The sequence below is a fragment of the Patiria miniata genome, unplaced genomic scaffold, assembly GCF_015706575.1.
Source record: "Patiria miniata isolate m_02_andy unplaced genomic scaffold, ASM1570657v1 HiC_scaffold_22, whole genome shotgun sequence".
NCBI classification, from domain to species: domain Eukaryota; kingdom Metazoa; phylum Echinodermata; class Asteroidea; order Valvatida; family Asterinidae; genus Patiria; species Patiria miniata.
Window position 1 is genome coordinate 5,376,789 of NW_024037061.1, and position 16,728 is coordinate 5,393,516.

The 16,728-nt window shown below is 40.2% G+C and overlaps 1 protein-coding gene across 1 annotated transcript; it reads right to left on the reverse strand.

Annotated features, from left to right (window-relative positions):
* Positions 1 to 653: 653 nt before the first annotated feature.
* On the reverse strand, positions 654 to 12,019 carry LOC119730954 (b(0,+)-type amino acid transporter 1-like). Its single transcript, XM_038204025.1, has 12 exons — positions 11,742 to 12,019; positions 10,563 to 10,824; positions 9,846 to 10,091; positions 8,972 to 9,097; positions 8,014 to 8,119; positions 7,749 to 7,793; positions 6,427 to 6,550; positions 5,912 to 6,015; positions 4,714 to 4,810; positions 3,436 to 3,585; positions 2,816 to 2,984; positions 654 to 2,596 (listed from the first exon to the last, which is right to left on the reverse strand). Exons 1-12 carry the CDS (start codon positions 11,751 to 11,753, stop codon positions 2,523 to 2,525), a joined length of 1,515 nt encoding a protein of 504 aa, XP_038059953.1. The 5' UTR covers positions 11,754 to 12,019; the 3' UTR covers positions 654 to 2,522.
* Between the last annotated feature and the right edge of the window lie 4,709 nt (positions 12,020 to 16,728).

The following is a 16,728-nucleotide window of genomic DNA, read 5'->3' on the forward strand; positions in this document are numbered from 1 at the left end:
TATAAAGCTTATATCGAAAGGCTTGGCATTCCTTAATCTTGCGCAGAGTGACCTGTTGCCCTTTGGGCCCCAGGTAACCGATTTTTTTGAGAATATAAGCTCGTTCAAATGAGCTGGTTCAATGAACTTTGCAGCCAGGGCTTCACCCAGGCAGTGTCAACAAACTTTCGACCAGGCCTCCTGCCAAGTCTCATTGAAACATCAACAAAGACCTGTAACTTGACACAGCCATCTCCCTTCATAACTGCATACAACTGCATACCACATCCGCCAGTCAATTATATTTCCAGCGCACTGTCTGGCAACTGTCTGGCAAGTGGCTTTTTGTTGTATTGCTATGAATAGGGTCTTGAGAAGTGCGGGAAAGTACCTGCTGCCCAGAGTATAGCAGTTGACGAGTTGTTGTAAATGTTTTTTTGTAAACGATGCGCAGGGCAAACCTGTGACATCTGACCCAAACCATGTCAGAGACCCTTACAAAGCCCGAGCAGAAAAACTACTGACTTATGAGGAGCCGAATACCTACACTACCCCCGCAGCTGTTACAGTATCACTTCAAAGAAAAGTAGCTCAAATGATCAAACATAAACTCGAGGTCATCGCTGTCGTCATTACAGTCAATTTGAAAAAACAAATTCACACTTGGCATGAAATATTCATTACTAGAAGATTATTAGAATTTTACATTCTTATCTCTAGTTTAAATCATAATATATATTTATATACAAGTATTATCCTAGCAAATTTTTGCAACCATATTGACACGCGTCGTGAGTTCAGCCGTTTAGGAGCAGAGTTTTTGACACTGAATACAATAATGCAGTTTACAACCTTAGCCTTGGTTGTTTAGTTGCTGAGTTTTAGATCAGGTATAACTGAACAGAACAATACTCTGTTTATTAACATTATTTTTGGTTACTGACGCAAAAAAAAAGAAGTGTGCCCATGCTAGGAGGTCCCTGTCAAAACGTTAAAATGTTAACATCAATTATTCTGTAGTCACGGTGGACAGTGCCTCACAGGGGTTTGACAGATAATGTTGTTGCATAAAATGGTACATAATAATGTTTTTCATGAATGAATGATCGTTCCAGAGATTTTGTTTATCATCTCAAAGCCAAACACCAACCTTTTCCAAGTTTACCTGATTCAGTGGCAGGTTGAGCTGTCCAAAAATGTGCGCCGTCGCAGTGGATTATGGGTTTAGTGTGAGGAGAGAGACATGTTGAAAGTGTTTGAGCATACAATGGAATATCATGTTTCATGATTAATCAAACATTTCAAAGATGTTGTGTTGATTCATTAAAATAATAACTACCAAATGCAAAGGTGTCCTCATAACTAACTAGCCTGGGCGTTTGCCCAACTTGGCATGGCTTTGGCTATCCCCATTACAAGCTATGCTTTACCGATTTTTGATAAGTCATAATTGCTAGTTTGTGATGAAAAAGGACATCTTTGGAATGATTAATAATTTATGGATAACATAAGGCACCGTTTTAAGCAACAACACCTCCAACAAAAGCCTACCCCCTTTTAACGCACTGTCCACAGCTGCGACAGGGCAGTCTTCTCTGACGGCTTAACTCACCAAATATTTCAGTAAACTTGGATAAAGAGGGTTTTTGCCTTTGTTTCTAAAACAACGCTAATCAGTTATCTGTGACTGAAGAGGTGTTATTATGGTATCAATTAAAAGCTAATGAACTAACATTTAAGATGAAACCTCTTTGACATTCTAGTATGATTCTACCATTTTCTTACTTTAACATATGTGCCGATTGATTTTAGATTACCTTTTTTTATACATCCTGTAGAGTGCATTCATCATATCTTCAGGAACAAGTAATATTGAGTGTTGCGCCTTCTAAATGTCAATACAGCTTGAGTAATTTACTTCAATGTAAATGTTCTAGGAGTGTTCCAGGAGCTTTATTTTAGGCCTAACACTTCTTGTTTTATTCTGTAACATTTCTTTAAAACAAAATGCAAAGCAGACAAAACATACTTGGGACCTTAACTTTTTAAGCAGAGAGGTTTACAGTTGTTTTTCCTTTTTTGAAAAATTATTTCATGGATTGCTTCACAGATAATATTACTTGAACCTTGATCTTATCAGAAATGCAAAATAATATCCATATTAAAGCAGATTGTAAAATAGTCGATTGATTTATGAGACCTTTCGTATAATCTTAATTTGCTTGAATGCAGTAGAAATTAAGCGGAAATACTTAATACCTAAAAATTCTCAGTAAACAGCAAAGCTTAGTAAAGGCACTTTTCTGTTAAACAATGACATCACGAATATCAGTTTCTAACCTCATTTATACTTAAAGAGCATGTCTGTTTTGCTAATTTTTCAACAAGTACAGTAAATAAATAGGGTCATGTTGAAAAACGAAACATTGAATAATAACTGTGATTTCACCATAAATAAATGTTGTTAAAAGCAATCATATAATAGTGTGAATCTTTGAAGAGTTATTTTGTCCAATTATTTAAGTGAGCCCGTGCTGTTTTCGTTATTCGTGAATGCTAGAATCCTCAGTTGAAGTTGTGACAAGAAGGAACTTCTGCAGAAACAGTGTCGTGTGATCTAAAATAAACCAATAAGAGATAAGAAATAACGAATAATGAATAACAAAATGTCATAATGAAAGCAAGTCTTCGATCAAACTGTAAAATGAAGTGTAAATGGTAAAGTATATTAATACATGGATGACACGATTCTACAATATTTTGGACAACTTGATACACAATGTTAAAACTGTTGATGTTTATATTGTTCCAGATGCACATTAACGGTATTTCTTACTCATGAAGGGTAGTTGTCTTTTCCCCCAGACGAACACGAGGTAGACCAAGAGACCTATGGCCATTACTACAAAGGCGTACAGATACTCCCAGGTAGGATCGGAAATTAATGGCGCCAAGATCATAAAGACGCAGACGACAGTCGCGATGATAGGTATCAAGATATTCACCTGAAGCAAGCAAGGAAAAACAGAACAAATTAATAATACATTCTTAAGAAAAGTGTAAGGAATTAAGGCTCCCTTTCTCGCCTTAAACCCTTAGTTAATAGGAATATCTCCGAGGGATGTTACCGAGTTCTTTACCGAATGATGACATGCACAGACTAAGCTAAGGATCATTTCCATTGATTGAGTACAGGAATTAATCTTGTTTTCCTCATAAGATTCTTATTGAATCAATGTTGGAAACTGGGACTTGCACTTAGGCCTAAGTGGATCTAGTGGATTATAAACTCTCCATTCCTGGAGACTTCAATCCACATTCTAATTTACCTGCCAATTTAGTCAACACAAAGCAACCCCCCCCCCCCCCTTTAGCTTGTGTACGGGACCCGAGTAAAACTCACTTAATCTAGAATAGACAATCATTAATCATAGCTAAGTTAAAGTCATTACTTGCCCTGAATGGTCTTGGTTTATCCGGGTACTTCCGTCGTAAAATCAGAACGGCCATAAATGTAGCCCCGTCAAAGATGTAGTTGACGAAGCCAGAGAAAATGAGAATTGATTTGAAGTCCCCAAGGAGGATGAAAACAATCGATATAGTGGCCTGAAAGACAATAAGTTTGTAGATGAAGAATGATTGAAGGTATACGTGGGAAAACGTGTTATTGAAACTTTGTTATTGACATAGTCGGACAGAACACAGATAACATAACACAAGTCAAAATATTAAAAACCCGAGCCAGCTAAAATCATGATCTCTTTGGGACAAATCCTGCAACAAGCAAATTACACTTCGAGGGGTAATTTATATTTATTGTGAACAAGATAGGTTCAGGAAATCGTCAAAAAAAGGCTACAAAAAATGAAAAATGACATGTGCGGTTTTTTGAGCTACAAACACACAGGGTGATCGGCAGCAACTATATCATTGGGCATTTCCAACTGAAGTTAAATGAATACTGATTTAGTTCAGAGACGATTGAAGTGCATCATGAAGTGAAAAAAAAACAATTTAAAGTGTATTGTATTGCTATCAACTAACTTCCGGGTTTGATGAAAAATGAGTCACAATAATTGAAGTCTATAGTCAACATTGTTCCGGACATTATTATTATTTTGTGCTACGAACATAGTGGTCAGACACAAATTGAAATGATGGGTATGAATTTTAATTCTCCGTTAAGACGCAATGATGAAGTCACAAACATCTTAACGTTTTGGTCCAGGACTCGAGTTCATGCCAGGTTTGATTATTATCCCGTGATTAGTTTAAATGAAATTTGAGTTTGTTTTTGATTTGAGGCTCACGTTTGTTTGCTTCCTCATGCTTTAAATCACTCTTTGTATAAATGTACAAGTTATGCTCTCCTGAGGGCGCTGTGGCGTGACTATAATACACGACAATAAACTCATCTCTTGTTTCTCATTACTTTACAAACCTAACAATGTCTAATTGCTAATGCACCTTTGAACCTCTGGTTACCCCGGAAAGAAAAGGTCTGACGAATTTGTCGTCGGCAATCAAAGATACGTTATAGCGATTACAAGAAAACCCAAGAGAATTATTGCCCCCCCCCAAAAAAAAAAAGAAACAAGGAAAAGAAGAACGAAAAACCCTAGCAATCTGAAAACGTTAAACGGGTTGCGCCCGATCTCAAACAAAATCCAAGCAATTAAATCAGTGACCAGGTGCCGTGCGTGGTACCCCATCACCCAATCAACATATACTGACCTGCAAGACTATCGCCGGAAGTGGCGTATACCGCTTCACATTGATCATTGACAAAACCTTCAACATATGACCTTCTCTTCCGGCTGCAAAGGCTGTCCTATTTAATGTAAACAAAAATGCTCTGATTATTGGATATGTTGGGCGATTGGTGGTGGCTGCGCTATCACCTGATCTCGAAGAGCGTTTTCGATTACCCGTTCTCCCACCCCCATCCCGCTTTCTCGTACCTCTAAATTTGCACATGCGCAATACGGCAGGCCACTTGATCGACGATGTACGAGTAATGTACGCGGTCATAATGAATAACAAACGTTGAATATCGAAAGCCCCTTTTTAAAGTTGGATTGGTTTTAAAAGGTGACATTGAAGTTGACACTATGTGTGAAATTTCCTCCATTCTACAGTAGAGTGATACAAATTTTCAGCCATATGTAACCCTAAAAGGGCCAGGTTATTTTGACCATCTCTCAGCCTGGGGCGGATACCGCCTTCGTCCTAAGATCTCGACCATAGAGTGACGAAAAATTATGAACCTCGGTACATGCACAGATTTCATTATGAACATACTCAAGAAATTGTATGACTACTACGTAAAAACGGTTTTGGAATTATGGCTAATGAATTATTCATAAGAACGAATGGTAATTCTGTCTTGGGTACACTACTTATACGGGACAATTTAGTTTCCACGGCGCGTAGCGCCGGTACATTTTTCGCTGCGTGGCAACCCCTTGACCGAATTTTGTGTTTTTGGTATCAAAAGAAAGGGATTCCGCCCGGCCCCTTTAGGGTTAAGCTTGGCCCCTTGGGATACTTATCCAAGTAACCGGCTCAACGGGTCGGTTACTTGGGCCAGGCTCGAATAAGTGCGAGGCGTCATGTGAGGGTTGGACGCAGTGGCGCTTGCACGAGTAAGCGCTGGGGAAGTAATCCAACACGGTAACAGAAATGCACTTGCAATGTAAGAAATCCCAACCTTGACTCGCCCTTTTGATAACAATCCTTCAGAGCGCGCGAAAGAAAGGCGAGCGACTGTGGCGGAGCCATCGGCCAATGGCGCCACGATCACCAATTCACCGATCACGCCAAACAGATATACGAATCATCGTATAGGAAAAACAGTTCCAACAAATAGAGTTAACAACACATTCCATACCAACTTAGCATCGGACAATGCCCTATGTCACCATTGGAATACCTTGGGGCGGCAAGGATGCTACCAAGTAGATGACCAAACGTAGAGATGCACACACCCAAGGGAATAACCCAAGCCATAGAGCCAAGGGTTCGCTCGGCAAATGTCTGCGATCAGAAAAACAAGAAGGCGCTATTATTATCATCAAAAAATGATTCGGGACGCGCCATTTGCATTATAGAATGGAAGCGAACTCTGAATACCACCTGTATGCAGAAAGCCTTTTCCCCGAATGTTTTTGAAACATTCTTACTAAATCTACACTCAGAAAATGACAATTTTGGTAAACTTTATGATTAATGACCTTTCTTTAAAAAAAAAGGCAAAGCTACGTGATGTATTCGAATTGGAAGTTTTTGAGACGCTTGCTGGAAGCAACACAACAGTCCTTTTCAACTGTTTGCGTCGTGTTTAATCTAATTTGCACCTGTGTAAAATGACGAAAACAATAGAAAATGACAGGTATGCCTTTTGCCACCAAGCGTCTTAAAAGTCTCCCATTGGAATGATATACTTACCACTGCAACAGCGCTTGAAGCCAGTAGCTCAGTCGGGGAGAGTGTGGTGAAATATGCGATGTTAGTCAGTAGGTAAATCGTTGTCACAACAGGTATAGCGATACCGATAGCCAGCGGAATATTCCTGAAATTGACAAATCGAAACAAACACACCCTTTAAAGGGAAACTATTGAGACGCTTGGTGGCGGCAAACACAACGGGCCGCGATTTATTTTTTTATACCACATATTCGCTTCTATAAAGAATTATGCCGGAGGGCAGCCTACACTATATACTACGAAATACCCTAATACTTATACTCTCTACCATGTCGGTCGAGTCACTGCTGTAGTGTAGTGGATACTGCACTTGATTACAAAGCAGATGGTGTGAGTTCCATTCCCATGGGATTGTTTGTTCTTTACTTCTTTTTGTTTCCTCTAAAAAAGGTTTGTTACTCATTTGGAACATCTTTCGTTTACCAAATTGTGGTTTGGATAATTCTTTTTCAAGGGAAAATAAAGTCCGAGAACCTGACTTGCAATTTAAAGTGCTTCAGTATACGCCCATCTCAAGTGCTTCAGTATACGCCAATAGCGAATTAGTGGTATGGGAAAAAAATTAACCGGCCTATTTCCTACATCTATTATTACATGTCTATGGTTTTCTACTGTTTACGCATCATTTGATGTATCGCTTTGGTCTTCTGTCCATACACGAGGCAGAGAAAAAGGGATAAGGCATATCTATTGATTGGCATGATGTGCCCCCATTTTATATGTCATAGCCTCGCCCTTTACATGGTAAGAAACAAAATGGCTTTGAACTTGTTAAGGTATCAATACGTGATCCTGAGAGTTTCAAAGATTTTACCCAAAGTGAATATGGCCCCCCGCAAGCCCACAGACTATTAAACCCTCACTTATTAATGCCGGTGGGTAGTCGGATCTGTAATCTCTTTAACTAATGTAGGGCTGCCCTATTATTAGCTATGTCAAACATTATTTTGTGACGAGGATGGCGGCAATTTCATGCCAAATAATTGCAAAATGGCAACAACAACTATACTATGCATGATTGATGCTGCTGCTATTGCTATAGCCTGCTGACCATCTGCTGCTGCTGTGTTGCTTAATACTTATCGTTGTTCAAACTAAATGGGCCTTGATGAAGATAAGATTTTAATGAGGGGAAACGTTACACCCCTACTATGGCAATGGTCCCGACATTAGTTTGGCTTGTCCCAAGTAATGTTGGGACAGGCTCACCTATTGTTGGGACAGTCCCAACATCAGTTGGACCACTGTCAAAGGGTGTAACAGGAATATTTTTTATGACCAACCTGCTTGGATTTCTCAGCTCCTCGGTGATACTGTTCAGTATTTCCCTTCGAGTAATGACAGAAAAAGGGAAATTTTCAAATTGTTTTCACACCCTATTTTCACTATTACAAAACTATATCTCACTTCTGTAAGCATGTTAGTTTATGAAGAGTACGCGATAGCTGTTTGTAGTACAACTTCGATTGAAGATAAGAATTGAAATGAAATGTAACACAACACTGTCTTTGCTTACCGAAATAACCCAAGCATTTGACGAATACTCACCAACCGCCATACGCCCAGAAGCCATAGTAGAATGCTAGCCCATAGCCTAGGAACTGCGTACTGGAACCTTCAAATGACACCGATGGGTCTAAATACTCCGTGTGACCTGAAAACAAGGTATGTGCTGTTCCGATATATGGAAATCCCCGGCTTTGTAATTCATAAGCTAGCTGAATTCGGCCGGTTCACGATGCAGTGTGCCACAAAGAGTTTAACTGCCATGGAGTGTCAATTTTTCAAGTTTTACGGTCGACAAAACATAGCCCATTTGAATGAGTGTTAGTAGACAACTTGAGGTAATTTGTTACAGACTGGGGCATAGCGTTCTGCCACCTTACAAACCAAAACATATTGATAAATGGAAAAGAAAAGGGCAAACAGATATTCGAATTATACGCTTAGCTAAACAAATTCAAATAGCCCGCGCTGCCAACTTGTCAACAATCTCCAACAATTGTATAATAAACTCTCCGTGGCAAACACCTGGTGGCGCACTGCATTGTAAAACGCCCGAATTGAACTAATTTGACCTATCAAAACACGGCTGAGTTGATTTGCTTCATTTGCAAAACTCGCTGTGTTTTCAGTTCTGTTCTTAAGCAACATAATCACTAGTAATTTGAGCTGGCATCCACGAACAAACACATATAATCGACTGATTCCCCAGAAACAAATTTGTTTTTATGTGAAAGACATACTTTTCGCTGTACTTCCCCAATACCTATGTTCCCTAATCCTAACTCTTACCTTATACCCTAATGATTTTGGGGAACATCGGTATGATTTGCGGCACATAGGCATTGGTGAACATCGGGTAGACCCCACCCTTTTTTAAGTAAAAGTAAAATACATGTAGTACATTTTGACTGCAGGCTACTACAGGCCCTAAGGTGAATACAGCCATGCAGTTTGTTAGGAAAATGAAGAAACACACATTTTAATCTTAATTTTAAGTTACCTTGGGATACTTTGACGAGACCAGCAATGATGATTACCATGAGGGCAATGACTTTTGCTCCTGAGAAGACCACAGATAATCCACTGGCTAGTCGAACACCCACACAGTTGATGAATGCAATCAACACTAAGGCGTTCAAAAAATGTAGAATTTGACCTCAGAATATTGTAGAAATGCAATATACCCTAAAATGCTCGCCACGCATAACTTACTTGGTGTCGTTGAAGACATGCCTTGCCAGACTGACAATGAAACCTCCTTGAGACGATGAATTAAATTGAAAAGTCAAATCCCCTCTAACCTTTTGCTACGATTTCTTTAAATTTCCAATCAGAACATGTACATCTAATGTTACTGTCGCTCACAGCTTGTTAACTCTCTCAAAAACAACGTGAACTGGCCGACCATGTCCACGCGTTGAACCTTCCGTCTGCCATCTTGTGTTACCTTTTACGCATGCGCAGTACGCAGTTTTGTTAAAGGAGTTGCTAGTATTGGTTTCTTCTTCACGTTAAGGCACCAAACAAAAATAATAGGAATGTTATTCTCTGAGCAGTTTTTGAGATCTAAACAGTCCCAATCCTATGACTGGTCAACAATAACATACACATTAACTGATTGTGTTGGGCCTTCAAGAATTTGATTAGTAGGGAAAACTCAATGGCAGCATCAAGGACATGAAATTCCGGGCTGTCGTTTTGGGGATACAAGATGGCAGATCAGTTGCTTCAAGGTGCTTAGTGCACTCAGCTTGTAGCAGGCAGTCCAATTAGTATAGAGGTCATGGATTAATGACTCAACCTCATCATCCAATCGGTCTAAAACCATCTTGCTCAATCAAATTCCCAAACATAGCCATTATAACGATACTTACTGACTGTGAGAATAGCAAAAAGTTGGACCGCTTCCCTAGGAGGAGCACAATCACCAGCGATGACGTAATCAGATATATAGGTTCCCAAGGTGATAGCTGTCAGGGCAACACTACCTGGCTTCATAATAACTACCAGAGACCATGCAACCATGAAGCCAGGTAGGTTACCATAGGCATGCAGCACGTATTGGTATTGACCTCCAGCTAGTGGCACCACTGCGCCTAGTTCAGCAAAACACATCCCACCTGAAAACAATAAATATAATAATGAAAACTAAAAAATACATATGTACAGCTCGTGTTGGGATTTCAGTAAGCAAATTAGAGACAATGAGCTTAAATTCGCAGGGGTGACTCAATGAGTTTTAAAGAACAAAACATTTGTTTTCACCAATAGATTCAAAATTGACGGAGGGGGATCCCTCGAGTGGACAAGGTAGATTTCTCCGTGCCACAACAACAGTCTAGCAAACCAACGTGTGTTTCACTTGGGTCCTGTTGTACGTTTGCAATATCTGGCGGGCTGAATCTGAGTACGTTCAAACGTAAAATGGCGGTGCTTTGATGACGTCATTTGATGTCGGACGTTAATAATTGTCGTTAAATTTGAAATAGAAGCACAAAGCTGCTTCTACTAGAGTTTCTACGGTTTGTACAAAGCTCCCTATTTGCTCAAAATATGGCCGATTCTCAAGAGACGTCGAAGTTTAATGTTACCTAACGCAGATATCACAGCGCAGAGGAACCATACCACCAGACTCATGCCCACACTGTTGGCTGAAAGGAGAACACCTTTCGGTGAGATGAAGATACCAGATCCAATCATCGCTCCTACGATCAGAGACACCGCTCGGACTAATCCAACCTCCCTCTTCAGCTGGACAGTGCTTTCCATGCTTTCATTTTCAACAGAGGAATTCAATGAGTCTGAACTTCCTCCACTTCCGGTCTCTCCTGGACCTTTCCTCCCATTCCTGGCCTGCAGAAAATATACAGCAAACTAAACGTTTAGTTTAAATGCATTCGATTAAATATATCTACAACAAACACCAGATGAGCCCATTCTTCTGATTCAGGTGCTCATCGATATCTGTGTGTCAGACTACATGTTAATATTTTTAATTTACCAACATGAACGGTGCGTGGTGTCCAAAAATTTTGCACACTCTTCCTGAAAATGTTACCATAAAGTCAGTGGCGGCGCCAGACTCTACAATTTGGGGGAGCAAGTGGGGGCCTTTTGTTGTTGGTGTTGTTGTTGTTGTTTTTTGGTATTTTTTTTTTTATTTGTATTTGTATTTTTTTTTGGGGGGGGGGGGCTGGCGGGGAGAAGATACAAATAAACTTGAGCCCTGGCAAAAATCTTAAGGCTTAGGGCAAGGGGCGCTGTATTATGTACAATATCTTACATCAGCATTTTAGGGCCATTTCGAGGGTTTCGAAATGTGGAGTAAAATGTTGACTTTGAGTCTTTCCTTTCTTTTTCCTATTTTGCTTAATTTTCTTGGGGGGGGACATGGGACAAGGAAGACAGTAGGGAGGCATGCCTGCACCCAGTAGCACCGCCGCTGCATACAATGCACGCCATCTGTAGGCCTTACTGCAAAGTGCAAGCGCTTAAAATCGGCTATAATTAATATGATAGGTTGCGTGCCTTTTATCGTAATACGATTAAAAATTAAGAAATAAAAACATTTTCAAAGCATCAGACAATTGAATAAAAAGAAAACGTGCATTCTTACCTCCATGTACAACATTTTTTGAGCCAACTTTGCACAATGCAACTTAACACACAAACTGCTCTCTTACTTTCTTAAATAAACATACACAATTAATTATGTCGCCTTTAAAAAGAACAAGAATTAATAACAAAAGTTGAAACACAGAAGAACTTACCGTGACTGTCATGGTGGTTGTCGTCTGAGGTGGCAATAGCAGATGATGCTGCACTTCCAGCACAGATTAGTTTCAAGAACAGCACATGTTTTGTACAAAGAGTAAATTACGGACTCGGGACACTTTTGTGGGAAGCCCAGCTTGGTCGGTGTTGTTTGGTACTTGATTGCCGAACTATTCGATCAAAGTGCGAAGTACGGTAGAGGTCACACCACGCAGCCTATCGAAACAAACAACCCTGTCGGTCCGAAGGACTTGTGTAACAAACACGGGCGACGATGCTGGGGATTTTTTTTGGGGGGGGGGGCATTTTACCACAAATAATTTTGGGCGGGGGACGCCAATGGCGTGGTAAACACATACCAGAATGACGACGGTTCAACATTCCATTTTGTAATAAGTTCCAGAATCAATTTCAACACTTAGACTATATTCATAGTTACTTACATCCAATTAATTTCAGTTAATGACCCCGGTCTTCCTTCAGGGGAACAAATTGAATTTATGCAGTTTGTGCATCCTCCAATGTAATTGACATATTTGATATGATTATCAGTGCAACCTTTAAGTGTCAGAGTACACATGATAAACTGACACTTATCTTAACGAAGCCATGACCTTTATTTGACCGTAATCTTCACTATCAGTAAAATCGGATCAACACACATGTTATGAGGGGGCACCAAGGACAGACCCAACAACAAGTGACTAGCCAGGCAAGTGATTCAAATTCAAATAGCAGGACCATGAGGGGGATTGTAGACACATTCAGTTCCGTTCTGTCTTGCAGAACCACTGAAAGATGTGGTTATTTCCTCATATATTTCCGCTCTCCTTCTCCCTCAGTTTGGAATCAATTGAGATCGATGCACTACATGCTGACATCGTTTTCAACACATATAGTCCATTTACAATAATAAACAAACGAAATGGTGAGACGGGAACCAGATATTTTAGCAACATTTATTATCCCTTTTGTTGGACAATGTTAATCCTAAAACCAAGCAATTTATAGTAAGCGATTAGGTCCGAATAGCCCCGGCAGAAGCCGAGCATTTAAACATTGTCTTTAAGTCCATTTAGGGGAAAATTATTCCCCCCATTCTTTTGTAAAGACTGGCCCTTTTCCATTTGAATGCCCTTTTTTCACCAGCGGCCCCCCCCCCTAATATTTGTAACACGTTCCTTTTTTTTATCAAGTCCTTTTTTTTCCCTGAGGCCTGAACAAGTGCTTTAAAAAAAGTCTTGCCTTTTTTCTGCCATCGGCCGAAACGGGTGCCATTTTTTAAATTTCGCGCATGTAATGCCCTAAACAGCACCATACATTTTGCTGCTAGTTTGCATATTCGTCGTTTTTGAACAGCACCCAATCGACTGATGGTACCAGCTAGCCCCCCCCCCCCCCATTGTAATTTTACATAGGCCAAGTGTCCGGAGAGAAAAATAACGTGTCTACATTTCAGCTCGGATGTGCAAGTGCCCTTTTCAAGAAATTCCCCTCCCCCACATAAAAATGACCTTGCTACGCCCCTAAAGTGACATAATTAGGAGAAAATACGACTTATCCATGCAGGGATCGCAATATCGTGGTACACAATAATTACCAGAGAACGAATGAACTAACACTTGAATCAACAAATAAATATTGCATTATAGGGTCAATTGCAACTCTACTGTAATTCGCACGAACGATGTGTGCAATATAACATTTTTATTCGAAAAAATAACCCAGAATTGGACCAAAATGAAGTGAAAAGGATGGAAAAGAAGGCTACATCAGTCGCATGCCTACACCGGATTGTATATGATGGATCCAATCTTCTTTCCTTGATGTCGACCGATCCTTCTGACCCTGGTGTCTCCTACTATTGCTCGTTGGTCCTCCCTCTGCAAAAAGGACACAAACAATTTCCCTTTCAGCACAAGTTTACAGTCACGTTCTGTTTTGTGACAAGAGTAGTAGATACACGTGACGGTCTTTGCCGTGAACGCCGGCGTCTCTGTAGTCTGATCGGCTCATAGGGTCAACTGAACAAATAAACCAGTTTCTTGTCCCTGTTCGCCTCCGAAAAGTGTTCGCGGCAATTTCCTGGTTTTATTTTTTTCATTTAAAACAAAAATAAAACATTTGTAATATATTTTTTCCTTAATGTGCTTCGAGTAAAATTTGTATGAAAGTTTAAGACTCTGAAGTATCAGCAAAAAGGGTCGAGAAAATAGAAGAATCCAATCCTCCCTTAGTTTGTTCAAAAAGCTCGGACAAGAAACAATTGCTTTCATTCACTTGACCTAAGCACACAAAATTACGCCCAGCAATGCAAATATAAATGTAGTACATAATGGTGCCAATGCCGGTGACTGGTCCCTCTCCAAATTATCTATACATGAGCATGCGCAATACCACCAATGAGTCCGTATTTCATAAAACTTAAATTCATGCTACATCGGTCTTCAAACCATAAAATATAAAACGTGGACTTACTCACCAAGTAACTTTTTAGATTCCTGCTTTCCTCTCGGGAAAATTCCTTCTCATATTCGATCCGTGAACTGACTACAAGGCCGGCAATTAGGAGCAAAATGATCAGAACGTTTGAGCAGGGACGTCCCAGCATGTCTCTAATTTTGTGTTGCTTCCACTAAAAACAACGTAACCTTTTTACGCAAAACCGAGAGCGACGTTTCACTTATAAACAGAGTAGCGTTCTGTTCAGATACCTGATCTCAAACTCAGCAATTTAACAGTCAAAGGATTTATTCCTTATTGCGGGCCCAATAGAACCTGCTTAATTATTCAGGATGTGAATTTGAAATTCTGAATAATTATGAGCTTTATATCATAATGAATTCACTTTGATGTCCATGTTTTTTTTAATTGACTGTTATGTTAATATTGGCAGTGAACAGGTCAATTTTTTTTAGATCGTTTCTGTGTTCCATCTTCAGTTGTCAGTTTGGTCTAAAGTGTGTTATTTCAAAGTCTCACTTTGCACAACACACCGGTAATTCTAATTAATTGAATATCATGGCTAGGCAGGCCAAAGTGCGAAGCACGTCCCATGCTCAGTGGCGTAACCACGGGGGGGGGGGGGGGGGGACGTGCCCCCACATATTTACCGTGAACCCCCCCCCCCCAGGTGGCCCCAAACAAAATACTTATAATGCCCCGTTTCCGTCCCCATCCACAAAAAGGTTTATTTTAAGTTGTATTCTTCCAGTTAGGCAAAGGCCGACTGTTTACAATTTCTTATGTGAATGGATATAGCGAAGCATTATGGGGCTCAAATGGAAAAAAGAAACTGCAAAAGGATATGTACCCCCAATGATATTCTTATGTCCCCCTGTGTCCCCTACTCAAAAAAATCCTAGCTACGCCGCTGCCCATAGTCTCAATCACAACTGACCATCCCGAGAGTAGAACAACGCTACAGATTTTCAAGTTTTAGTCGTCCAGCAAGCAACCTATAATGTGTGGTGAAAAAATAATATCTGACATAACAAGGCACACGTGTTTTCGCAAGATCGATAATTATACTGTATATTTGATACTGGGATACATTACAAGGTTGTATGCAAAGCCAGCTTACGTCAACTTGAAACTATTCAGTGTTTGGATATATAAATATGTAGGCCCTACTTGCTACTCTGAAGCGATCTAGGGCCCGAGAAGCATGGATTCGTTCTGGGAGCAATTTACCACCGATTTGTAATTGTTTGTTAATCTCTTGGGTTCATGCAATATAATTAGTTTACAATAATGGACAAAGAACAGTTCGTTTCTGTGCAAGGACAATCAATATTTTACTTTTATTATTCATTGTATAATCATCTCTACAATTTACAAGATTTATATTGACTCTTATATAAATAGAGATTATAGTTAAAGAAACTGGTTTAATTAGCATCCCGGAAATGTAACCCACAAGTGTAACCCGCAAATGTAACCCATAGATGTAACCCGCAAATGTAACCCACAGATGGTACCCACAAATGTAACCCACAGATTTCATACTTATGACAATAAACCTTCAGGAAATCGGACTGAAATGACACGAGTCAGAGCTCTATTCTCACTGTCTGTCTTAACCCCGTTCTTGAGGCGTCTTTTGTACAGATGCGAACGTTCGACCTGTATCCTTTTGCTCAGCCCTCAATCCTTTGAGCGGGTCATCAGTACTAAATAAACAATCCAATTGTTTACAAGTATGGCACTCTCTCTGCTCGCACACAGCAAGCCTAGGATAGTTACACCTACATAACCGACGAGGCACCAAGCAACGTGAGTTAACCCCAAATTATACAATATTATAAGCAACTCTTTATTGGCAAATTGACAACAATAACTAGTTCTACTAGACCAGTAACAGGTACCTGCCTCTCAGTTAGCAGGCCTCCGTTTTTCACCAGTATTAGCAAAACTCCTTCAGCCTCAATTGCTCAACATGAACTGTCTCACAAACTCACACACAGTGACTGATCGTTCGTAGACACGAAATCTACCGCACCAGGCTAGAGCCAAACACAAGACTTAAGCTGTTACCCTATTGGCTAACACTAATGACGTAGCCTAATGTGTCACGTGCATTCACGCTAAAGAGTGCGTTCGATTACTTCCCCCAGCTTATACTCGCGCCTGGCTCCTTGCGTGATGACAGACATGCGCAGTGCAGCGGAGCTAAATAAACGAAAAATGTCGGGTAAAGTTTCGTGCCAGAGCTGCAAAGTTGAACTTTAACATGACACAGGCTGCATCCGAATCAAGTGTCTAGAGCTAGGTCTAGGTCCACGCCCATTGAAAACACGCGGGGACGCGTTGACAATAGACGTAGCTCTGGAAGCCCGTTTCGGAAAAAAATGTTGCAACCTGACGCCACTTCATCGGTTTGTGTACAAAGTCTATGGAGAGTTGAAACAATTTTCTAAGTATTTCCTAACAAAATTGGAAATGATTCTCAGTCCCCAGATTCACGTCTTATCGTCATTTTTG